The sequence below is a fragment of the Ahaetulla prasina genome, chromosome 2, assembly GCF_028640845.1.
Source record: "Ahaetulla prasina isolate Xishuangbanna chromosome 2, ASM2864084v1, whole genome shotgun sequence".
NCBI classification, from domain to species: Eukaryota; Metazoa; Chordata; class Lepidosauria; order Squamata; family Colubridae; genus Ahaetulla; species Ahaetulla prasina.
The window spans coordinates 201,593,622-201,620,583 of NC_080540.1; the positions used below are offsets into that span (position 1 = coordinate 201,593,622).

At 36.9% G+C, this 26,962-nt stretch overlaps 1 protein-coding gene across 2 annotated transcripts in view; it reads right to left on the bottom strand.

Moving 5' to 3' along the window:
• The window catches only part of DGKQ (diacylglycerol kinase theta), a 104,175-nt gene that overhangs the window by 48,871 nt on the left and 28,342 nt on the right, over positions 1 to 26,962 (bottom strand). For both annotated transcript variants that reach the window (XM_058166937.1, XM_058166936.1), the window contains exons 3-7: positions 15,894 to 15,993; positions 14,789 to 14,874; positions 11,955 to 12,080; positions 8,552 to 8,705; positions 3,541 to 3,609 (exon numbers count right to left, since the gene is read on the bottom strand). In XM_058166937.1, coding sequence (XP_058022920.1) covers positions 3,541 to 3,609; positions 8,552 to 8,705; positions 11,955 to 12,080; positions 14,789 to 14,874; positions 15,894 to 15,993 — 535 coding nt within the window. The remainder of the gene's footprint in view (positions 1 to 3,540; positions 3,610 to 8,551; positions 8,706 to 11,954; positions 12,081 to 14,788; positions 14,875 to 15,893; positions 15,994 to 26,962) is intronic.

The following is a 26,962-nucleotide window of genomic DNA, read 5'->3' on the forward strand; positions in this document are numbered from 1 at the left end:
GACAATGTTTGCTTCATTTTCATCATCCTAAGGCAGTAATAATTTTCTTATTATCCAGCAAAAAATGAGTCACAGCACAATTTTAAAAAGCGTATAAAACTGACAAAACTAATATGATCTTCAGCACTCCGTGCTATGAATTTCATTTTATAGCTCAGGGAACAAAGTTTATGAGGTCCCAAGAGTGAAACAAATATTGATACAAGTAAAATAACCCTCCAAAACTGTAATTTGAAATTTTTAAATTGTCTGGAATTCTCTGATAACAGAAACATATAGAATTTAAAAACTAAAACCAATTAGCAAGTGCACAAAATGTTCATATAAATATAAAACAAAATTAATAAAACATACTATGAATCAGCAATGAAAATCTTGAATCTTTCTTAATGGAGGCTTCACAATGTTTTAGGGCTCAATCCATGAGATTCTGTTACTTTGTGTCCTACTTCTGAAAATTTTAATGATGTTAAAAAATCTGTATACTAAATCCTGCCAAATATTCAGTATAACCTAAAGGTATTGAAAAACTCTCAAAAACATGTTGGTTAAGTAGCTGCTTTTTAAATATAAGTTGTCGGAGAACACAACCTGATTTCATAAAATCGGACTTTGTTCTCCAACAACTTATGACAAACTTCTCCCCTAGTTAAGATAGCTTTAGATTTATACTTCAGCCAAAAAATCTACAGCTGATTTCAGGAGAAGAAAGAACTGTCCAAAATCCAGATGATTACGAAATTAGAAAGAAAATCATTAGATCCTACAATTATCCCAGATTTTATACACCCTTATTCAGGAACACCTATTGAATGCAATCAGACTTCATGGTAGAGAACACATGGTAGAAAATAGCACCATGCATCCTACATCGAATATTTTGGATTTAACTTCAAGCAATGCTTCAGAATCCAATGAAACACACGGCATCTCCCGTGCCCTAGCAGAAAATATTTCATGCGGAGGAGGGATAGTTGTTTAGAATGCAAAACACCAAATATTCTAATGTGGGAAGTCAAGATGAACTTTCAAATATTTTATCTTCAGCATGAAAAGCTCAGAGGACTATCTCTGTATCTAGTGCAGGGGTCGGCAACTTTAAACACTCAAAGAGCCACAAAGGTCCTAACTAGAAGCCCCCCATTCAATTCTGGAGCCGACCGGAAGTCCAGTTCCCCCACCATAGAGTCTCCACCTAGCATGGCATCCATTTTCTTTTGCCAAACAGAAATCTGGTTCCCCCAACACAGAGTCTGCTCCTAGCACGGAGTCCTGTTTCATCTACCTGTCCTAACCGAAAGCCCTATCAATTGAGGAACTGACCAGCAACAGGAAGCCACAGCAGAGGGATAAAAAAGCCACATGTGGCTCCAGGTTGCTGACCCCTGATCTAGTGCATGAAAAGATTCTGAAATCAACAGGAAGGCTATTGGAGAAAGGAAAATGTGATCCCTGTCCTTAAATCAAAACTTCCCTAATGCAAGCATTTTAAACCATTCTTGGAGACCTCATGACTGAAAAGTACAACAAATAAAAGTTAAGAGAAAGATTTAAGGTAGATAACAGGACATTTGGAACTGAGCACTAGAAAACAGAATTTGAATTATGTACAAATGATGATACATGTAATTGCCAAAATGTATGGACTCTTGCTGAAATTCGAAATGGAAAATGAACATGTGAAAGGGTGCAGTACATTGTTGGAACAATGGGAAAATGCAGCTGAAAGGACTGAAATTCACATTATAATCTAAAGGAGAATTTTTTATAAAATGATGCACCATTGGTATATGACTCCAGAAAAAAATTATTGTGCGAAAAAATACTTCAAATGTACAGTATGCGGACAACATGAAGGGTCAGGTTATCCCAGTTAATGGACTTGTAAAAAAGCCAGAACGTTTTGAATTCAAATACATTTGGTAATACACAGAATTATGGAGACAAAGAAAGATTCAACTGAACCAAGAACTTCTTAATAGGGATTAATGCACAGACAACTAGAAAAAAGGCCATTGCAGATTGTTTTTATATAGGATCATTGCTGTGTGAAGATTCTAAAATACCCAGAATGGAGGTTTGGTACAGAAGTCTAGCAGAGGCAGCAAAATGGTTTGCTTAGAGAAAGATCAGCTACTACATTTATTAAAAACTGGACAGCCCCCCTTAGGGACTTTTTGCTGAAAAAAGAAAATGAACTGATGATTTTATCGACGGTAGACTAGAAAGGTTACATTATGGAAAGAAGGAAACTTTGATGTAAGAGGGGGGAGGGAAATATATAAAAGTTCCTATAACTGCTGTTAAGAAGACCAGAAGTCACTTCTTTGTTATTCTTTTTTCGTTTCTTTTCTACTTTTTTCCAGTAGTGGGATTCAGCCAGTTCACACCACTTAAGGAGAACCGGTTGTTAACTTCCTAAGCAGTTTGGCAAACTGGTTGTTGGAAGAAATAATTAGGGCAGGGAACCGGTTGTTAAATTATTTGAATCCCACCACTGCTTTTTTCTATATTTCTTTATCACTTTTCTATTACTTTTCTCTATTTCTCTTTAACTCAAAATTTATATTGTTTTTACTCTGTAGAAAAACATTGTTAATAACAGTTATATTAAAAAGTACAATAAATAAGCTAACAAAATAGTAAGGAGCTCTTAAACTTGACAATGCAAAAGGCAATGAGATCTGTAATATCCTGAGGATTATTTTATGTAAAAAAAAAAATCTGCTTTTTAAATCACACTGAAACTATAATCAACCACAATGAATACAGATATTTAATTCAATAGAGAGAGCAGCGGATTTCTTTTCATATGTCATTTTATAGTTATGACATTAGGTTAATTTAGCAGTTATAACCTTGTGTTACATATTTTTAAATATTCAATAATAAAAAGCTACCGTAATATTTCAAAGTAGCTGCACTGCAGACACTTTAAAGGGCTGAATCACGAAAACAGCTTGAATTAATCATTTGTTTAAAAACAATATTGTCAATTACAAGAAGAACTGGCTAGCTTTCAGCTGTGCTAGTAGGCCATATGAGGAAATCATCTCTAAAAAAGGCTAAAATGTTCATTAAGACTGGCTCTAATAACAAAGTCTAACAAGTCAGACTGTGTTGTTCCTTCTCCTTCTTATACTTCAGTAAATCAAGGAGGCATCTCCCTGAACAACTTCCAAATGTTATATCTTTATTTGGATTTTAAAGGGTGCTTCATCCCTTTTTGCTCAGGTAAGGAGGGTTCCTGAATATTTCTGCAAGATCATCCTCCTGGCTTTCTACACCAGGGGTATCAAACACGCGGTGTCACATTGTCATCATGGGATGTATCGCAATTTTTTTCCCTTCGCTAAAGCGGGGATGGGTGTGGCCAGCACGTGATACATCTGGCTTGCGAGTTTGATACCCCTACTCTACACCAACTTCTTGACAGTCTTTTGGACTGAACATTTTGCACAATAAAAAAACTGCACATTATCTGTGTATAAACCTTTGAGCTCTGGAGAGAATATGTACTTAATATCAAATGCCACTTACTTGAATCTGCTGAAACCTGGGATTCTTTTAATGATGATTGTGCTGAACTATCAACATCATCGTCATCATCTGTCGAAAGAAAAATCGGGAAAGGCATTTTATATGGAGGATAATGTATTGTTTTAAGGATACTACAGTATTCAGAAAAAAGCAGGCTCCAATATTGCTCTTCTTGCATTGAAATAATCTATGGCATAATGAAGAGTGCTGAATCAGGATACTAATGACATTTATGCCCTTGGGGGATTAAAGATCCCTATAGCCACAATGAAACAGTTTCATAGCAGAGATGTGCAAACTTCATTAACCCTGGAACATTCTGCTCCTGAATCAAAGAACCTGGCACAAATGTATTACATTATATTTATTATTTTTATGAAGAAGAAAATGATACTGCAGCCACCTATATTCGGCTTCCTATTGGAGTTCCTGAATCCATGGAAAAACTTAAAATACGTGTTTTTGGTTAGGCAGCTGATGTCAGGTGCAAAAGACCTGGATCACAGGTGAAGTTCCAATGAAACTGATTTTATTTTTTTACTACTCATGCTTAAATACAAGAATCTACTTTAGCCCTACTTTCGTGCTAAATAAGGGTCAATGGGGCTCAAGAAAGGTCGGACTTGCTCCTCTTTTGATTCCATCCCCAGGTTCTGTCATTCCTTCTCTTAGCTGATGGACAAAGCTGACACTATCAATTGGTTTAGCTCCTCATAGAATAGTGTTTCCCGGAGAGGCGTGACCAGTGTCGCGACGAGACAACGTGAACCCCGGGGCTCCGGGAAGACCGATTGTTTTGGGGGTCCTTAATGGACCACAGATGTCCTGGAGGGACAGCAAAGAAAGAAGGCACTGGCCGGCGCAAACAGGGAAGTTGCGAATTCCCTGCAGCCACACAAAAAGATTGAACAGAAGCGGACATTTGAACAGAGTATTGTTACTGGGCGAACGATCAGCCAACTCGCAGGTAAGAAGAAAAAACTTTTAAAGCTGAAAAGATTTTCCGGTTTGAAGTTAGCGGCTAATTGGCACGCAGAAACTTAAAGTGAGAGGAAACAAACAGCAAAGAGGATTTATAAAAAAAAAACCTAAAAGAAATAACGTTCCATCTGAATTTAAAATTGGTTTTAGAAGAAAATATAAATATTAAAAGGAGAAGAAAATTGAGAGAAAGCATCTTTTACTAACAAAAGGATTTAATTGAGGAAGACAAAGAAATTATTTTGGTGGATTAATGAGTGACATTTTGTTGCTGGGATTTGTGGATTGGAGAGAAACATTGCTGGAGAGGAAAAAAATAACATTGCATTGCTTAGGCTACCAAGAAAAAGAGAAAGACTGAAGGAGTACTTGTTTAAACAGCTGTGGCACAGTTTCAAAAGGCTGGAAAGATCAAAGACTTGAACTAGAACGACTTAGAAAAAAACATCTGAATTGGCTTGCATTTGGAAATAGAAAAAAGGGGAAAAGAAAAAAAAAGAGACAATATTTTGGACTTGAATTTGAACTATACATAAGTTAAAATAAATAAATTTAAAAAGCCTTTCTCCTTATATTGAGAATATGGAGAGTTGGGAGGATGAGTATGAGAAACTATGGGAGATGCTTCAAATGGTACAAGAATCCTTTAAGGGAAATATTTATTTTATTTTATTTATTTAATCACATTTTTATACCGCCCTATCTCCCGAGGGACTCAGGGCGTCCCTCAGGACAAGCAGAGCTGTGGCTTAAAAAAAAAAAAGAAATTATGAAGAAATTATGAGGAAACAAGAGGAACAAAAAAATAATGCTGAAAAAGAAATGAGTGAGGATAAAAATACAGATGATTATATTGGAATTGATAGTGAAAGAATAGAAATGGACAGGGGAAAGGATACTTTAAAAAAGAAAGGGAAAAAAGAAAAGAAGAAAAGATTGAGGGGAAAAATTAAAAGAGTAAAAAAAATAGATGATTACACTGGGATTGGCAGCGACAGAATAAAGAGAAGAGGAGGAAAAGGAGAAAAATTGAAGGGGGAAATTAAAAGAGTAAAAGTTAGAGAAAGGAGGTGGAAAAGAAGATACAAGAAAGAGAGAAAGAAAAAGATAAGAGAATGGGAGAAAGGGAGAAAAATATTAAGAGATTGAATTTTGGAGAGACTGAAAGAAAATGGTTAAAAGGAGGAGAAAAATGAATAGTAGAAAAGAAATTAAAATAGTTGTAGAAATTTTTAGGAATGATGGAAATTAGAAAAATTGTTTTATTGATTATTGTAAAAGGGTAGTAAGAAAGGTTGAAATGAAGTGAATGAAGGGAGTAAAAAGGAAGGAATATACTGTTTAATGTAAAATGGAGAAGTAGATGAAATGTGGAAGATATAATGGTGTAGGGTTTCCTGCCTGGGCAGGGGGTTGGACTAGAAGGCCTCCAAGGTCCTTTCCAATTCTGTTATTATTATTAATGGGATATATGTTTTCTTTTTCTTTTTGTGTCTGAGAATGCATGGAATGAGAGAGAATTATAGTTGATGGTAAGGAAATAAATTTTAAATATATAAAAGAATGGAAAAAATAATTGAAGTCAAGATATAAAATTGAAAAGAAGGCAAAAAAGAAGAAGTACATTGTTTTAAAAAAAAATAGCCCAGCAGATGAAATGTGAAAGATAGTATGGTTCATAAGTGAAAATGATTGAAATTAAGATGTAAAAGGGAATAAAATTGAAATGTTAGTAAATGATGTGTATTATTGGAAGAGAATAATAATTATTGAATGTGAACAAAAACTTTAAGAAAAGAGGTGGAAGGTTGTATTAATTAAGATACAAATGGAATAAGATGAAGATAATGTTAATAACTAAAATATATGAGGGGAAGTTTGAGAAATGTACTCAATAAATGAGAAAATCGGGGTTGCCTGGACACCAGAAATATTGAAATGAAAATAAATACAGCAATGGAGAGAGATAAAAAGAAGGAGAGAGATGGAAAGAGAGAAGGAGGGAGAGAGAAAGAAGAAAGGGAAGAGGAGATAAGGAAAGGTAGGGGAAATAAGAGTAAGAGAGAAGGTTAGAAAGGGAGGAAGTAGGGAGGAGGGGGAGAAAGGAAGGGGAAGTAGAGAAGGAATAGGAGAGGAGAGGAGAAAGTAGATAGGATGAAAGAAGTATAAGAGGAGTGAGAAGGAGAAGAAAGGATTGCTGTGAAAAGGAAAAGATGAAATGGTAGAAAGGCAACCCCGAATATATTTAAATATAATAGGATAAAAACTGAAACAGTTAAAAAAAGAATGAAGGAGAACGAATATTAATAAAAATGGAGAAATTAGAACTTGAGGGCGAAAGAAGATGTGACTTAGTGAAATGAGCAAGGAAATATTAGGATATGGATAAAAATTATGAAAAAAGAATATTTTGGCAAAAATTGTAACTAAGTAAAATATATTTGAATATATTAAATTCTATAAGATATGATGTGGCCAACTCTGTCATAAACTGTGTGTGTGGGGGGGGGGATTAAAAATCAATAAAAACTTGTTTAAAAAAAAAGAATAGTGTTTCCCATACAGGAGAAAGGGTTATAACACACTCAGAGGAGCCTTGTTAAATTCTGGGGATTCTAGGAAGAAGAACTGGGAGAAAACAGGAATTAAGATGCAATGGTTAACAACCTTGATGGGTTTAAACAGTGATGTTTGTTGACAATTGGTTGGTGGTAAAAGAAAACAGGTGGTTGGTAAATCTGTAATATGTTGGGAAATGCTTACTTTATAGCTTAAAGAATACAAATAGGTGGGCGACAATTCACCAAAATCTAAAATGAAAGTATCTTGGCTTTTTATTAATATTTGTTGTAATTAAACAATTAAATTGTGGGTGGCCTTGGGCCAGTCACTCTCTCACAACCCTAAGAAGGAGGCAATAGCAAACCATTTGAAACCTTGCCAAGAAAGCTGCAGGGACCTTTCCAGGAAGTCTCTGAGAATCAGACACAACTGAATTGGGGTGTGTGTGTGTTAAATATGCCATCCAAAGACAGGTTTCTGAGATTGGCAGCTATATAAATTTGCTAAATAAAATAAATAAATTTTCCTGAAAATGAAAATATTGGTCTAAGATGTACTGTAGAGGGCAGCAAAATATTGCTTTAGACTCCGAACAGTGTTGTTGTTTTTCAGGATAACCCAAGCAAAATAAATCACAGGATTAAAAAAAAAAGTTTGCATATTTGTCCGATCACCAAATCTATCCCATGTTGTGCTATAATGGCCTCTTTTTTTCCACTACAAATTTGTAATTAAGTGTGTTGTGGAAACTATAGCTTCAATCTATGTGTAAGACATCAGGGAAAGAAGGCTGTACCATACAATTTTTGATAAGCTAAAAATTTAAATTTTATAATGGCTTACTACTTTGCCAAAATATTAGTTTAGTTTGCTGTCACCATCGTCTTTTTCCAGTAAAGGGTTAAAGCGCTTTCTTATATTTAGTGAGTTCAAAATAAACCCCCAAAACCACAGTTTCCTGATATTTTGAACTGGGTAAGCCATTTCATCTCATACTTTTTTGAAACCTACAAACCTGTCAATGTTTTTAATCCTTGGAAGAAAAATAATCTCAAATCACTTGCCAGAATAGCTATTTACACTGATGATAACCTATTATAGGTAGTCCTCGTTTTGCGACTACCATGGTCAGCAACTGTTTGCCGTTACAAAGGTGATAAAAAATTAACCAGAACCCCTGTTTACTGCTTTAGCAAGCCTATAAAGCGAAGGAAATCTGCAGTAAGATCATAAAAACAGTAACAGTTCCACTTAGCGATTGCTTTCCTTAATGACCGAGTTGCCAGTCCTGATTATGGTCATTATACAAAGACTACCCGCAACAGACCAAATCAAGTCATAATGTTATTTAACAATAACTCATAATAATGTGAATACAAGAGAAAGACAGAGAAAGAGAGAGAGAGAAAACAATAATGAAATGGTTTAACATGGTCCTGAATAGCTTAACATAATTTCTGAATTTTACCTGGCTCTGCTTGTATGCTTTCTGATATTCGGAAGCAGTGCATTTTACTGAAGTTCCGACAAAATAATCGCACACAACTGGGGGGAAGAATCATGTTCCTTAATCTTCCAAAAGTACACTCAGGAGGCACAATCACACAGCAAGCGGCATGAGCCTACAGAAAACACAACATCAAGTTCTCAAGAAGCTGTGTCGGTATAGCCAAGAGGTTGCAACATTACATTTCGACTTCTGTAGTTTGTGATATTCTACAGTGGCAGCGATAAAACATAGGAATGGTGGGAGTGTTGACAAACTTAATGCTTTTTTCCCCAAAAAAGCTGCTATGCAGAGATGAAAACACTTATATTTTCAATGCTATATGATTCAGCATTCTTTTAGCCGTAACTACAGACATTATTAATATCTCACAAATCCAAATCCATATCAGAGGTGGGTTTCAGCAGGTTCTGACCAGTTCTGGAGAACAGGTAATGGAAATTTTCAGTAGTTTGGAGAACCGGTAGTAAAAATTCTGACTGGCCCCACCCCTATCTATTCTCTGCCTCCCAAGTCCCAGCTGATCGGGAGGAAATGAGGATTGCGCAGTAACCTTCCCCTGGATTGGAGAAGGAATGGAGATTTTACAATATCCTTCCCCTGCCATGCCCACCAAGCCACGCCCACAGAACTGGTAGTAAAAAAATTTGAAACCCATCACTGATCCATATGTGAGCTTTGATAATTTGAGTGTCTATATACTCAGAACTACAAAGTGTTTTAATGGAAGAAGAAATTTCATACTTAGGAAAATCAGATTTCCCTTACAAAGAATGAACACAAGAATGCTTCTGTTCCTTTATAAAATAAGTACTGATAGCATCAGAAATAACAACTAACATTTATCTGGTTTTTAAAATTTACTTTTGCTCTATGATTCTACTTCATGATATCAGACTTCTTTTATTAGCGTCTATGTGTTTCCAAGTCAGCCTTGATTCCTGGCAACAACTGTACAAGTCCCTACAGGTCTTTTGGCAGCATTTTTAAAGTGCTTACTTCCTATGGCTGAGGGGGAGTGACTGGCCCAAAGTCACCTAGCCAGCTTTGTGGCTAAGGAAGGATTAGAATTCAGAGTTTCCTAGTTTCTAGCCTGTTACTTTATTCATTACACCAAACTAATTCTCTTAGTCTGTCTTACTTTTTATTATTCTTAAAACTTTTTAAAAATTAATATTCCTCCTTTATTGTTTTTACAAGCAACCCAAGGTGGCGAACATATCTAATGCTCCTTTTTCCTCCTATTTTCCCCACAACAACCCTGTGAGGTGAGTTAGACTGAGAGAGAAAACGACTGGCCCAAGGTCACCCAGTTAGCTTTTGTGGTTAAGACCGGACTTGAACTCACAGTCTTCCCGTTTCTAGCCTGCTGCCTTAACCACTAGACCCGTGATGGTGAACCTCATGCATGCATGTGCAGGGGCGGGGGGAGGGCATGCATGGGTCCATTTACGGGGTGCATGTGGGGGACTTGCATGCATATGGGGGCAGAGCGAATGGGGGGGCCTTGAGCACATGCAGGGGGCGGTGCACACACGCATGCGCGGGGCCCAAACACGCATTGCATTTTGGAGGTCTGGAAAGGTTAGTCATTACTGCATTAGACCAAACTGGCTCCCTCCTTCCCATGTATATCTAACTAGAAGAAATGTTACCATCTGTAGAGATTTATTAACTACACACACAGACACCATGCTAATAGTTCTGAAGCTTATTTGATTTAATAAGTAGCCAACAGAACATCCAGGAATTTTGCATTGCTGATTGTTAGCATTTTTTCTATCTTGTTTTCTAATTAAGGTAAAAGATTAATCACATGTCTTCTCTTCCTTGGTCTCCACGGCGCAAAAGATACTTTGTGTGCCTGGATGGTTTCAAGTTCTGACAGCAGAATAGAAAAAAAAAAACTTTCAAGTTTAATTCAGGTGAAACTTTAATAGCCTGCTTTTAATAGTAAAAGCGAAAAGGGATAAGGCACACACATATATATCCTCGCTTAATGATGATAATTGGGGCTAGAATTTCAGTTGCTAAGCAATGCAAAATCATATGTCTGGAATGCTAAGCAATAGCAGTTCTGGCAAGCCCTGGTTACCATTGTTCGGTGAATTACTGCAGGTCATTAAGTGAGGACTTCCAACTCCCTGCTGATTTTGCTTGTGGGAAGCCACCCAGGAAGGTTGCAAAACACAATTATCTGATCACGGAAATCTGGGCTGGTTATTGAGCGACCGGATCACAGACCCATGATCATGGGGCACTGAAAGAGCCAGAGCTTTAATGACTGGTCGTAAGTAGTACTCCTTCAGTGCTTTTCTAAGTTTGAACAGTTGTTGAATGAGTGGTTATTAAACGAGGACCATCTGTATGCTGAAACCTTGCCAAAACTTCCTCATATACTTTTCTCTCCGCTACAGAGATATCTCCCAATGTCTATCTCCCAACGACCGGTGCGCTCTCACGGAGAGGGGTTCCTCAGGGTGCCGTCAGCCAAGCAATGTCGGCTGGCGGCCCCCAGGGGGAGGGCCTTCTCTGTGGGGGCTCCTACCCTGTGGAACGAGCTTCCCCCTGGACTCCGACACATACCTGACCTTAGGACCTTCCGCCGCGAACTTAAAACCTACTTATTTCGTCTTGCTGGACTCGCTTAAATTTTATATTATTAAATTGATTTATGGGTTTTAAATTTTTTAGTAAATTTTAGAGGGAATATTTTTATCTATAAGTAGCCAAATTAAATAGGTTTTTTAAGGGTTGTTTTTAGTTTTGTATTGTTGTTTTCTTTCTGTATTTTATTTGTGGCTGTACACCGCCCTGAGTCCTTTGGGAGAAGGACGGTCTATAAATAAAAATATTATTATTATTATTATCCACAGAATGTGGTCCAAAGGGCCAAGATGGCGGCCATGAAAAACAGGCAGACTGAATCAGGCTCAGTCACATCTTTGTGGTCAGCATCTTGATTTCTTCTGACCATTCCCACACCTCTGCTCGCTAGGTTTTAATGGTGGAAATAATCACGGGTTACTTCTCTCCTTCAAACCAAACTCCAGTTTTCTATTTAATGCTGATATTCAGAAGGAACAAATGTTCTGCTTTGAAGGCCAAACATTTAATCTCTAACTTTGCATTGTACCAATACCTTCTATGAATTTAAATAAACATTTTTATTATTAATCTAGGGACCACTACAACGGACATGATGGTTTCCCAGAGTAGATGCTGTGCGGTTTCATGTACCTATTGGCATTGTGTTTTGTCTCGCACAGTTATGCTAAAGATCTTTTGGAGAACAACTTTCTTTCCTTTAAATATATTTATTCTTTGTTTCCTTGGAGACTTGCCTAAGCCTTAATCTACTTACCAGAAGGCCACACCATTCACATCTCATTCCCGAGAGCACGTCAGAAGAGCCACAGGTTTTCTTACAAACTTTGCAACGTGAGCCTGATGGAAGGTTTCCTTCCCTCCAGTGATGATGGTACATATCCTATAAAGAGAAGCAGAATCACAAGAAGTACATTAAGAGGGCATCATAATGTTTTGCCCTAACAGGGTCAAACTTGGGTACCTGGATGGCAAAGAATCCAAAAGCTACCCAACAGACTATACTGGGAAATATTATAAAAAGTAACCCAGAAGAAAGGAGAGGCTTTGCCCCATTTTATGACCTTTCTTGCCACAGTTGTTAAGTGAATCACTGCAGTTGTTAAGTTAGTAATACGGTCGTTAAGCAAATCCAGCTTTCCCCATTGACTTTGCTTGTCAGAAGGTTTCAGGTGATACAGAGATACTGCAACTGTCATAAATATGTGTCAGCTGCCATTTTGCTCACGTGACCATGGGGAAGCTGCAATGGTCATAAGTGTGAAAAACGGTCATGTCACTTTTTTTAGTGCCGTTGTAACGTCAAATGATCACTAAATGAATAGTTGTAAGTTAAGGACTACCTTATAGTCATATATTTCTGGTATATATATTTCTGGTTTTGCTTTGAAGACGTTTCGCTTCTCATCCAAGAAGCTTCTTCAGTTCTGGCTGGATGGTGGGGTGAGAGCTGAAGAAACTTCTTGGATGAGAAGCGAAACATCTTCAAAGAAAAACCAGAAAGTCCAGTTGCCTCTTGAAAAAAAAGCATATTTGGGACAATCGTGACCTGGATGACTGAGAATCTTCATAGACATAGCAAACTATTGTTATAATTTATTAAATAAATTATTGTTGCTATTATCATATGTGATAAAACGGTGCGTTCTCACAGAGAGGGACTCCTTAGGGTGCCGTCAGCCAAACAATGTCGGCTGGCGGCCCCCAGAGGGAGGGCCTTCTCTGTGGGGGCTCCTACCCTGTGGAATGAGCTTCCCCCTGGACTCCGACAATTGTCTGACCTTAGGACCTTTCGCCGCGAACTTAAAACCTATTTGTTCCGTCTCGCTGGACTGGCTTGATTTTTAAAAAAAATTTTTTTTAATTTGATTAATTGGGGTTTTAAATTTTTAATAATTTATAGGGTGTAATTGTGTTTTAGTTTTGGCCAATTGAATGAGTTTTTAAGGGTTGTTTTTTAATATTGTTTGTTTTCTTGTATTTTAACTGGCTGTTCACCGCCCTGAGTCCCTCGGAAGAAGGGCGGTCTATAAATTAAAATATTATTATTATTATTATTATTATTATTATTATTATTATTATTATTATTATTATTATTATTATTATTATTATTATTATTATTATCAGACATTAACTCTGATAAAGTATTTACCGTACATTATCACATTTGAAGAATCTTAAGATCAAACAGAAAGCCAAGAAAAATACATTTTCAGAAATCTTAATGACCATATTGAACAGCCAGTTATTCATCTATATATTAAAAACATAGAAAATATTGTTTTATGTATCTCTGAGCGAATTTACTTGCCATGTTATTCAAAGCAAACCCAAATGATTATGGAAAAGGATTGCTCATAGCCCTAATTTCTTTCAAATGAATTGAGTTCAGCAAGCTGACAGGATCCCATCAACTATGGCCATAAATAACATCTGAAAATCAATGCATCTCGCTTTCATTTAAAATCTGGTCCATCTTTTCAATATTATACAGAACTCTTATATTAAGTATATTTATTTTTAAAAGTAAACCCTGAGAGGCTAGGCTGGGAATTAAGCTTGATGAATTTCACTGGCACTCTCTGTGGTATTGAATTGAGTGTGAACGCAATCGCCAAGAGGCACTAAACTCTAAACTTTCACTACATTATGCAGTGAAAGTTTATTTAAAGCATCATACGTGGGCTGGCATGTTTGTTTTTCCTAAATACCTATTAAATGCAAATTATGTAATTTGTATTGATTTATACTATTTCTATAATAGCATAAATGGAGGAGAATGGTGTAATTTACCATATCTGATTAATTATATTATTATGCAAACGACTTCCAGTAATGCAAAGAAGGAAAAATTAGTACGTCCTTTTTGCATTTTGTTTTAATTATTATATCCAGATTGTTCAGCAGGACATTCCAGCTATATCAAAAAGATGATTGGATGGAAATTCTGTCTGCTGCATCTGAAATCTACCGAAAGTGGATCTGATAAACCAAACTATCATTGAATAAATTTTAATTTAGATTTTTGTGAAAAAATATCCAAGCAAATTGGTTACCAATTAGTAGCAATGCTCTACTAGTTATTTTCTTTAGTCACAAGTTTCCAGAAAATTTTTGCAACATTGCTCGATTGCTTATTTATTTATTTATTTGTCAAATTTCTTTACAGCCCATCACATTTGCATGACTCTGGATACAAATTAATTTTTGCTGTTATCTACCAAACTGTTACTGAAAAACACTGAAAAGCTAGGATACGTTTTTCATTGGATCAGCAATATTTAAAGGTGTGGGAAATTTATTTAGCTGAAAAGGTAATCCAACAAGAATTTGGGAAATTTATTGAAATTCATCACCATTAATTAACTATATTAATGATATTTTACAACAGTGTTTAATATTTATGTATATATATATATAAAAGTCACTCACAAACACATAGACACGTAGAGGCATACACAGTCAAAGGCAATTTTTCATAATATATTTTTGTTTTATTTTTGTTCTTGTTTTCGTTTTCCTTCTAGCACCTCATACTGTTGATAACATTTAATGTTTGATAAAAGTGTAGCTAGCTAAAAGTATACTCACATGATTTTGATGACCGTCTTGATGGCACTCACGGCAATCACTGCAAGCAAAGGGGGCACAGTCTGTGTGTACATGTATCTCACATACTGAAATAAATGGGGAGAAGTAAAATTAACTTTCCTCTGCATCTGTTTACCCAGTGCATCTCTATATTTACTTCTTTCCAAGATAACCTTTAAAAAACGATTCCAACTGGTTTATCGTTGTAGAATTTGTAAGTAAAGTATTCTGAATACAAATTTAAAAGTTATTTAAATTAGGTGATATGCTAAACACCTAAATTTCACAGTGTTGTCTAACATCTATCTACAGCAGAGGTCCCCAACCCCCAGTCCATGGACCGGCACCAGTCCGTGGCATGCCACAAACCAGGTCGCGCAAACAAGTGAAGCCGTCATCAGGGATGTAAGCAGCATGTGAAACCACGCTCCTTCCAATCTGCGGAAGAACCTCTCGCCACAAAACTGGTCCTAGTGCCCAAAAGGTTGGGAGCCACTCATATACCGTATATTTACCAATGTAGTATGGCTGTATTATTATCATTTATCCTTCTTATTATCTTCTTTACTCCTCCCCTATCTGTTGGTTTGCACGTACAATGAAAACTTCTGCATCAGAGACAAATTCCTTGTCTGTCTAATCATATTTGGCAAAATAAATGATTCTAATTCTAATTTTTATACACAGTAAGCATAAGTTCCCCGTTCAATGGTAAATGTCATGAAACACAAAGGAATATGTTTCATTGACAGACACAACTCCAAAGCAAGGGAGAATACAGGTTTCCTTTTGAATTTTTTTCCAGCAAGTCTTCGGACTTTCTTTAAAGATCAAAAAAACACTCGTACATTTTCTTTTCATAGAAAAACATAGATCGGAATCAGGAAAAAAGGAGTTAACAATGAAATTAATTAATATAGATTAATTAATTAAAATTAATTAATATTAATATAGTTATTACATACTCATACTTACATATATGCTTATATATTGTATAGTTATTTCATACTTATGCTTATATATACTGTGTGACAAAGTAAATAAATAAATAAAATAAATTAAGCTATGCTGACTAGTAGTATAATCCAATCTCTTTGGAGTTTACCTTCACAGCGAAATGCTGGACTTTCCAACTGCTTTCTGCACACAGAACAGAATTTTCTCTTATAATGTCCTATGGGTCCTAAACAATGTGCAACTGGAACCTGCAGGGGGAAAAATTATGGATTAACTACATATTGCACAGCAGTTTATGTTGCATATATATTTTAATTGCTATGCATTTGGTTAATGCTCATTCAGAAGCCAAAGCTCCATTTTCCCATGAGTATATAAATACAACATTCAGAAGGAGCCAAAAATCTATGTGGCTGCTAACAATCAATATCAACTTGATGGCAAATAATCAACCAAATACTATATTAATTTCTTCTCATTAAGAAACATTATTAATTACATTTATTGTTGGAAACATTAAAAATATGAACTATACATCATTAACAAATCCTATTTATCACACAAGCTGATTTACCAGAGAAACCAGGGAAGAAGCTTGGAGCGATAAATCAATACTGATAAATTCCTTGACAAAAATCAAGGAAATTCAGTAGAAAAAGTCCAGAATTACAGCTACCTCAAATTCAGTCAAATTCCACAGTCAGGGATTTTAGAAACTGAGGTTGCTGCCTTGGCAAATAAATACCCCACAATCAGTAATGATACCGTAGAGTCAAAGCTATGTTTATCTATAATTAGTTTTCCACCTACCCTTACTTTCCCTTGTTCAGTCAGCCCAAATCTCGGGGAAGCAAAAATTATTCACCGGGTACAGATCTTATACAACCTTCTCCACAAAGGTTTTGGGCAAGTGGGATTCTTTCTGGACTGATTTGACTTTTCGTGCAATTTCTGACTTCCTCGTGTCCACAATGGCAATTATACTGAAAATTGGGAGATACCCCTGCCATTTTGTATATGTAATCATCACTTACTCTCAAAATGTAAATTTATCCTTGGCTAAAAAATGTTACCAAATTGACTTAAGTCAACATTTTATATGACATCATTAATGTGATGAGATATATCTATAACCGAGGCATCTGTTTTAATTTCCAATTTCTTGACTTGGGTGAACATAATCCTGTGTTCACCTTAATTCTGTTTTTAAACCAGCTAATTTGACAGTCACTTGAGATGAGATGGGTAATGTAGAAATTTAATACATAAATATTCTTTATTTCTGGATTTTAAAGTAGAACGTCTGGAATAAGATTGTATATTGAAGACAGCATTTGTAGATTTGCTATACAGCCTTTATAAATATTAAATAATGACATTACCAGCGCTAGCACTTGGTATATTTTGAGATGACGGGTTATGTACTGATTTCGTTACTTATTAGAATTGCATTCTGCTTTCCCCCAAGCTGTGCAAAATAGCCCACACAGTTTTAGTACCCACTGTTATTTGCATAATGTTTTGTGAAGTTGGTGAGGCCTAAGGTCGATCAGTGAGTCATAGAAATTGTCTAATGTATGAAGCAACTAAAAATACCATAAGGAGTAAGGAAGAAATGCAAGCTGCTGTAGGAAATGCCAACCTTATCTTTAAGGGCAGCTACTAATACCTACTAATCATTTCTTTTTTATGTAGTTCATCAAACTATCAAAAATTAACTAAAACATCACAAAACAAAGTTATAGCAGCCCAATGACGGTCAACGTACTGTACATTAATCCAGGAACTACATGGCGAAGAGAAAATAATGGGGATATGCAAGTCTAATTATTTACAGAACGCCAGAGAGCAAAAAGACCTATGACAACAGCTTGCTTTGATATAGTAAATGAGAAGTATTTTCTGTCTACCACTGTGATCTGGAGCCCAGAAGTTGAAATACGGGACAAGGGTGAAGGCAACTGAATGAAAGTAGATGGTAAAACAATTTACTGAGCCTCTTCCGTGCATTAAGAATTGGAAAAAAAACTATAACTATGTTACTGGTTCATTTATTTCTTTTTTGCTTCAATTTATACACCTCTCAATTTCCCAGGACTCCAAACTGCTTACAAGGCATTACGTACAATAGAGATAAAACTGGAAGAAGAGTAACAAATTGCCATCAATCCTCACCACTAAGGGAAAATATATATTTTTTGAATAATTTCGAAATGCCTTCTGGAAGTACTTGTGCTGAGAATTAATAATTTTGAAAATGTAACATGGACTGGGTAACTCAGGTATCCAGAGAGAAGCTGTTCCAAAGGAGGGGGGCTATCACCAAGAAAGTCTGATCATGAGGTCAATTTCTTTGTTGATGGGATCTCTAGCCCAGCCTTCTCTTCCAGATATTAAACAAATAGAACTCCAGAAAAAGGTCTCAGATGTAGGCAGCCCATCCCCAAACTCTGGACTCAGTCCAGAAGGATATCATACATATCGTACAGGTAATCCTCGACTTACAATAGTTTGTTTAATGACCATTCAGTTACGACGACACTGGAAAAAAGACTTATGACCATTTTCCACACTCATGACCATTGCAGCATCCCCATGGTCAAACTAATGTGCTGAAGCTGACCAGACTAAGGACACTAGCCAGATGAATACCTGGTAGGCAGATTTCCCCCCCCCCCATTTTCCTCCCCAAAAACTAAGCTGCGTCTTATACTCCGCTGCAGCTTATACTCTGAAAAATACGGTAATTCACTTCTCATTGGTCTTCAATAGCACTCCAGGTATCTTTCAGACACTGATCTCCCTCAACTCCTCTGTAAATGAAGGAGAGTTCCAAGATCCCTGGGTAAGGAGGGGGCTACTTGGGTGTGATCCAATCCAGAGGCCCCAATGCCCTCTCATTCCAGGTAGCCACTAGGACTTCAGTTTGGACCATTAGAAAAAACTGCACGGCCAGTGTTCTGACTTGATTTATTTACTTTTATTCTTTTAACTACCCTGTAATCCAGTGGTGGGAGTACCAGACCATCTTATTTGTCTCCTGAGAAACCTGTATGCATGTCAAGAAGCAACAGTGAGAACTGGACACGGAACCACTGACTAGTTCAAAATTGGGAAAGGAGTCCGGCAAGGCTGTACACTATCGCCCTGCCTATTTAACTTATATGCAGAGCACATCATGAGAAAGGCGGGGCTGGATGAATCAAAAGTTGGAATTAAGATTTCCGGGAGAAATATCAACAACCTCAGATATGCAAATGATACCACTCTAATGGCAGAAAGCGAAGAGGAACTAAAAAGCCTCTTGATGCGGGTGAAGGAGGAGAGTGTAAAAGTTGGCTTGAAACTCAACATTAAGAAAACTAAGATCATGGCATCCGTCCCTCTCAATTCCTGGCAGATAGATGGTGAAGAAATGGAGGTAGTGACAGATTTTATTTTCCTGGGCTCCAAGATCACTGCAGCCAAGAATTTAAAAGACACTTGCTCCTGTGGAGGAAAGCTATGGCAAATCTAGACAGCATACTAAACTGCAGAGACATCACCCTGAAAACAAAAGTGCGTATAGTCTAGGCTATGGTTTTCCCAGTTGCAATGTATGGCTGTGGACCATAAGAAATGCTGAGCGCCAAAGAATTGAGGCCTTTGAACTCTGGTGCTGGAGAAGACTCCTGCGAGACCCTTGCACTGCAAGGCGAACAAATAAGTCAGTCCTAGAGGAGATCAACCTTGACTGCTCTTTAGAACGCCAGATCCTGAAGATTAAACTGAAATACTTTGGCCAGCTAATGAGAAGGAAGGACTCACTGGAGAAGAGCCTAATGCTGGGAAAGACTGAGGGCAAAAGAAGAAAGGGACGACAGAGAATGAGGTGGCTGGATGGAGTCACTGAAGCAGTAGGCGAGAGCCTAAATGGACTCCAGAGGATGGTAGAGGATAGGAAAGCCTGGAGGAATGTTGTCCATGGGGTCGCGATGGGTCGGACACGACTTCACAACTAACAACAACAACAAAATCCAGTGGTGAAATTCAAATTTTTTTACTACTGGTTCTGTGGGCATGGCTTGGTGGGTGTGGTGTGGCTTGGTGGGCGTGGCTTGGTGGGTATCACAGGGGAAGGATATTGCAAAATCTCCATTCCCACCCCACTCCAGGGGAAGAATACTGCAAAATCTCCATTTCCAACCCACTCCAGGGGAAGGATACTACAAAATCCCCATTCCCTCCCCACTCCTGGGGGAAGGATATTGTAAAATCTCCATTCCCACTCCATCTGGGGCCAGCCAGAGGTAGTATTTGCTGGTTCTCCGAACTGCTCAAAATTTCCGCTACCGGTTCTCTAGAGCCTGTCAGAACCTGCTGGATTTCACCCCTGCTGTAATCTCTTGCATCGGGGTGGAGTCGTAGCAACTGAATGGAGGCGATTGTTGTATCATTGATATAAAGAGAGTGGTGATAACATATGCGCAGTAGCGTCATAGTTCTACTGCTGAAATCTGGAACTTCTTTTTCTTTGATAAATGAACAAAAAAGATCCAAGTAAATTAACTGGTAACCTTTACCAAGGGGGAGGAAACATATCAGATCTATCCACCTGCAATTATTCTGTAAGAGCTATCCCATTTCCAGGAATTGAAAGCCTAAGATCCATCATCCTCATTCACTAGACTGTGGCCAAGGCTTATGAATTTTACAGCCTCACATTATTTGATGGGCCATGTCCAATTCCCTTCAGGTGAAACCAGAAAAGAAGGCTGAGCTTGCTGGTAATACAAAAAGTTATTTAAACATCATACTTGCGTTGAGGTGCAACAGCGATGTTCTATTTATATTGATATATTGACCATCAATTGTGTTGTAAATATTGTACCTTGATGAACGTATCTTTTCTTTTATGTACACTGAGAGCATATGCACCAAGACAAATTCCTTGTGTGTCCAATCACACTTGGCCAATAAAAATTCTATTCTATTCTATTCTATTCTATTCTATTCTATTAATGCATTTTTAAAAAAAATCAGAAAAAAATTAGAAGCCTCTTTACACCACCCAGTGAAGAAAGAAATCTCCCTTTAAGGAGATACATAAATGAAGTTGCAGTTGGAGGATGTAGTTGTGTACTGCAGAAAGGCAAAAGGGCAGCAAAGAAAAATACAGCTGAGAAAAAAAGGCAGTGTCCCATTCCCAAGCAGCATATTTCCATTACTGAAGATAAGAATGGGATAGTGCCAGCTGTGCCTGACCCAATAACCCACGTATAAAAGTCTCTCTGTTGCACAAGCATTGCAAAAGGAATATTCTCCCTATTTTACGCAATCAGATGATGCAATTACTATTGAGTAGGTTCTCTTCTCTCCAAAATGACAATCATCAGAGCCTTCCGTTGACTGTCTTTCTTGTGAATGGACAAAAATAGCTCTGCATCAAGATATGCATATCACCGCACATTCTCGGCAAATGAGTAGAAGGATCCAGTTTTAACAGCTTGATTTAATCCCTTCTTCACCCCCTCTGCCAAATTCGTCCCTCAGATTAATCTTACTTCCTTCACTCCATAAAGCCTCAATTATCCTTGTACTTAATCATCACTATAGACAAGTAGCTGCTTTAATTCTACAAGCAATATCAATTTTGGTTCTCATTTATTATTGAAGCCCCTTTCTAGAACAGAGTCTTTATAATCCATTAAGATCACTTTGCAAAGATAATGTAATCTCATCCTTGCCTTTGCCTTAAAGCCATGTAATTGTCTTTAATACACTGAATCACATCCTCACACATGTACTTAATATTGGCATTTTACCGCATTATCCCAAAGTCCTTAAATAATCAGAGACATAAGCTAGAAGGACTTCAAAGCTTTCACCTCCATTTTTAATTAAGTAGTTTATTTGGTCACGCAAACCACCAAAATGCCATTCATCTTTCATTTGGTTAGTGAAAGCAAGTAAATTTCAATCCATATTTTACAAAGATGGCTTGTTTCCAAAAAATTACCATTAAAATTAGCCACTGTCAAATGATAGAAAGGTTTGCAGTTCATCAACATTTGAAGCAAAAAATTCCAACATTCATGTAACTAAAGCTGTGAAAGGAGAATGAGTTTAGCATCATGCTATATACCAGCTGAACATAATATGCACGCCAAATCTAATTGAGTAGGATTTTAACACAAGAAAATGTCATATGTGGATGCGACAAGGATATTCAGTTTCCATGGCCTTGCTGTTGCTTAAAGTATGAAATATTCTCAATTTAGACCATGTTCATCATATACATTTATGATACTAATACTAATCAAGATCGTTTGAAGTGTTATAACCACTTTATAATGCCTTGGTAGAACCATATTTGGAATATTGCATCCAGTTTTGGATTGCCACAACATAAAAAAGATTTTGAGACTGCAGAGAAGAGCAACAAAGATGATTAAGGGACTGGAGGTTAAAGCATATAAAGAATTGTTGCAGGCTTTGGGTATGTCTAGTCTAGTGAAAAGAAGAGTAAGGGCGACATAATAGCAGTATTCCAATATTTGAGGGGTTGCCACAAGGAAGACCCTATTCTCCAAAGCACCAGAAGGCAGGACAAGAAGCATGAATGGAAACTAATCAAGGAGAGAAACAACCTGGACTTAAGGAGAAACTTCCTAACTATGAGAACAATTAACCAGTGAAACCGCTTTCCTTAAGAAGTTGTAAGTGGCCCATCACTGGAGGTTTTTAAGGAAAGATTGGGTAGCCATTTGTCCAGAATATTATAGGGTATTCCTGCTTGAGCAGCAGGTTGGACTAGAAGATCTCCATAGTCCCTTCCAATTCTGTTATGTTGTTAAAATATAAAACTGAAATGCTGTTTTATACACTCCCAGAACAAACACTCCCAAGTGTTTATTTACCATCCTGCAAACAATGGTTCACAAATACAGGGCCACTTATATATTTATATATGCTCTACAACTTTCACATCATAGATCTCTCCATTATGTCCTTGAGCCAAAAGGTATAGTATGCAAAACAGAATTTTGGCCTTATGTTAAATCAGAAATAACACAGAGAAAAATGAAAATATGTATGCCTGACACACACTGTTCAAAAGAGTTATTAGCTTTTATAGAAAAGGCGCTTTTTAAAAGTCCACAAAGCAAAAACAATAATGTGGCTTAACTCTAGAAAATGGAAGCATTAACAGCTGTTTGGGGGACAAAGATGCCTGTTCTATTTTCAGCTATCTTCAGCAGTTAAACTTCCTGTTTCTATTTTTGTAGGGGGTTCCCTTGCTTTTCAAATTCTCATTATGCTGACAGGTTTAAACAATGATACGCATGACTGAAATGCACACGCAAACACAAAGATACATATATATGTATGTATGGGCTTCTAGTTAAAGTCAGCAGGAAGTCAGTTCATACCAAACAGTTAGACAGAACAAGGAATGGCTTAATTTGACCTAAGACGTATCTGCACAAAAACGACATATTAATCCAGTGCGCAAATAACTATCCAAGATCTAGAGCAGGGGTCTGCAAACTTGGCTCTTTTAAGACTTATGGACTTCAACTCCCAGAGTTTAACTCTAGGAGTTAAAGTCCCCAAGTCTTAAAAGAGCCAAGTTTGCAGACCTCTGATCTAGAGCATAATTTCAACAAGCGTCGTACAATTTAGTAACTGCTATACTAACAAGAAAGAATGCACACTAGCATTATCTTAAAAGACTCTCAAAACAGGGAACATATCTAATATCAATAAAAACACATAAATCTATTTGAGGTCAGAATCCTTAGAAACGTAATTCTGGCTTCAAAAAGGATTGTTTCATGCTCTATATTTACACTGTAAACAAGCAACACTGGAGACAAGTAAAAGCAGCTGCAAACTAGTGAAATAAAATATTAATCCATAAATGGAGTTAACATAAATATTGTTTTTGGATGAAGAATAAGACCTGATGTAAACATGCACATCTTAACCAATTATTTCTTAGAAAGACCATTATAGCACATTTTATCTCTCTGATTAGAAGACATTATGTATAGGGATAATATAAATTTGAAATAGTTAAACAAATGCATGTGCTATCCTATTCAAAATAGAAATATAAATATGACTGAAAACTTCTTATAACGTTTCAACAGAAAAGGGTATATTCTATACTAATACTTGAGCCCATGTTTCTTAGCCTGTATCTACAACTTTGACCTGTATCTAGCATTGCTCCCTGGGGAATTCTGGGAATTGAATTCTATACATCTTAAACTTGCTAAGGTAGAAAAACTCTCTTGAGGAATCTGCTCTAGTTTTCTGTACTATACGATCTAAAGGTCCACAATGTATGTTTCTGCGGATTTGTATATTGCTTCCATGATCTATTATTCATAAAATGCTCATATAACTGAAGTATATTTGTTGAGCAGATGGTCAGTTTGAAAAAATTATATCAAAGCGTTTTTGCTAAAGCCTAAGGCCTTGGATGACAATAATGTTCACAGTTTGTTAGGGAGGGTTTTTTTCCCAACTATAAGAGGGAAGTATAATCATTTGTTAGTCTTATTTAGAGTAAGAAGAGATGTTTTAATGCTTGAGTGGACAATTCCCTTCTTTGCATCACCTTCATTGGTATTCAGTGCAAGTAGTCCTCAACTTACAACAGTTCATTTAGTGACCGTTCTAAGTTAGAACAGCACAGAAAAAGTGACTTTTCACACTTACGATCATTGCAACATCACCAAGGACACATGATCAAAATTCAGACACTTGGCAACTGGTTTATATTTATGACCGTTGCAGTTACCTGGGGTCATGTGATCACCTTTTGCGACCTTCTGACAAGCAAAGTCAATGGAGAAGCCAGATTCACTTAACAATCCTGTTACTAACTCAACAACTGCAGTGATTCACTTAACAACTGTGGCAAGAAAAGTTATAAAATGGGGCAAACTCACTTAACAAATGTTTCACTTAATAAAATAAATTTTGGCCTCAATTGTGGCTGTAAGTCAAGGACTACCCGTACATAGCTGTACTTGAGCTTTTGTGTTAGGTTTCTATTTTTATTTTCCAACATTTCTGGAAAAGAGATTTTGACAGGAATCTTCCCTATTTGCTCTATCTGGCAAGACAAAATAAAACAAAAAAAGGTTATTGAGTGGTTATTCAAAGTTCTGAGTTTTGCCATTGAATTAGCATGTGTAGTAAAATACTAAATTACTGATACTATTACCGGTATTACTACAATGTTTGGTTTAGTCACCCTTCATTTACTCTTGAAAAACATAAGAGACAGCAATCAGCTGAGGGGCTTTGGGTATGTCTCTCTACAGCTGTTGTAGGTCAGGTCGTAGTTTTCATCTGCCCTTCAGAAACTGGTCACTCCAGTTGTGAGGCTCATTTCCAATTCTTGTTTTTCCTTGGCCATATGCTTTCTGTAGTGAGCTTAATTTGTCTTAACAACGCTCTTGTTCTTATTGGAAGATGAGTGAAATTTTTGTAGCAGCTTAGTGATACGGCTGGGAATAGATGGACACATTGGACAGGGAGTTTTGTTCTTTTTAAATTTTATTTCTTCCTTTGCTGGAGATCAGATTTTTATGTACACTTAGTCCCCAGAGTGGCCAATTTAATTCTTCAGATTTCTTGGGAGATGCATTGGTTTACTCTATACAAGGACCGAATTTAGGTGCACTAGGTTGAACCATTTCAGTGAGATGACTGATTTTTCTCGGGATTGGCTCTTTGATGTTGAACGGTATCACCAAGGTTATAATGTATTAGGAAATCCTGTCAGTGGCAAATGTGCTAAACATTGGTATTATTCTCACCCAGTGTGTGTTTGTGTATGACTTCTGCAGAAGGGTGACTAAAATGTTTTGTGGTTTTTTTGGTCTCTTAAGGGCCAAAATTCCTACATTGGTTTATGATGCTGAAGGTTTTTTGTTGTTGTTTTTTTACATTTATATCCCGCCCTTCTCCGAAGACTCAGGGCAGCTTACAGTGTATAAGGCAATAGTCTCATTCTATTTGTATATTTTTTACAAAGTCAACTTATTGCCCCCCCAACAATCTGGGTCCTCATTTTACCTACCTTATAAAGGATGGAAGGCTGAGTCAACCTTGGGCCGGGCTTGAACCTGCAGTAATTGCAGGCTCTGTGTTCTAATAACAGGCTTCTTAACGGCCTGAGCTATCCCGGCCCTTCAGGGGGTTACTTGGTTTCTTAGGAGATCTCATATATCCAGTGGAAAGAAAAGAACTATTAATAATCATTGAATTCATGCTTTTAGTTACAAATTAATATTCCAAAAGAAAATGTTAGTGGGATCTAAACTTGCACCAGGTTTTCCGTCTTTTTTTTTTTCCGTCCAGCAGATTTTTCTGAGTCTGCAGGCAAACTCAAAAAGCCACCTAAGAAACCCATATCTAGCATCTTCCTCTAAAAGTACATCCTGACTAGGAATTACAATCTCCATGCATCTGAGGCAGGGAGGGCAGGTACTTGGTTCTGAAAGAGAATTCCAAGTTGTAACACTAAGTACTATAGACAGACAGACCGACAGACAGACCGACAGACATGAATGACACAATGGCAAGAATTCTCCTATCTCTGCTTTTATCTGTTGCTTGGCTACATCTTCCTGTTGGAACGTTGTGGCCTTTTGGTTCCAAAAGACAAAGTAGATATTCTATTTGCATAAATTACTGAACACAAAAATATTCCAGTAATGTAACACATTAAATAGTTGCATAGTTGTTGGGATATGTAATGCAAATACATATACTGCACACACATACTGTATATACAATATATATATAGTTTTAAAATTTTAAACCAGACCTTACCGTATTATAAAAGGAGTTATATAACTCTGTGGATGGCATACATATTAACAATCAAGTCCTCACTCTCTGTCCATCTAAGAGGGCAAAGAGGAAGAAAATGAATGCAGGATTTGAAACCAAATTAACCCTCTCACAGGATCCAATTAATGGACTGTCTTGAACTGTCTATCAAAAACAAAGATAATCTAGTTTCTGAAAAACAGATGAAACAGCCATAGTTGAAGTTTTTCAACATTAGGGTAACTAAAAAAGAGCTGAATATGTGCCAACTTTCTCAAAGCCTATTTCCTTAGTCTTGAACAAAGTGCAGAAGAATAGCTGTGTCATATCTGATCTTATTTGAAAGGAGTTTTGTTTAGAAAGAACTAAGAATGATCTTGA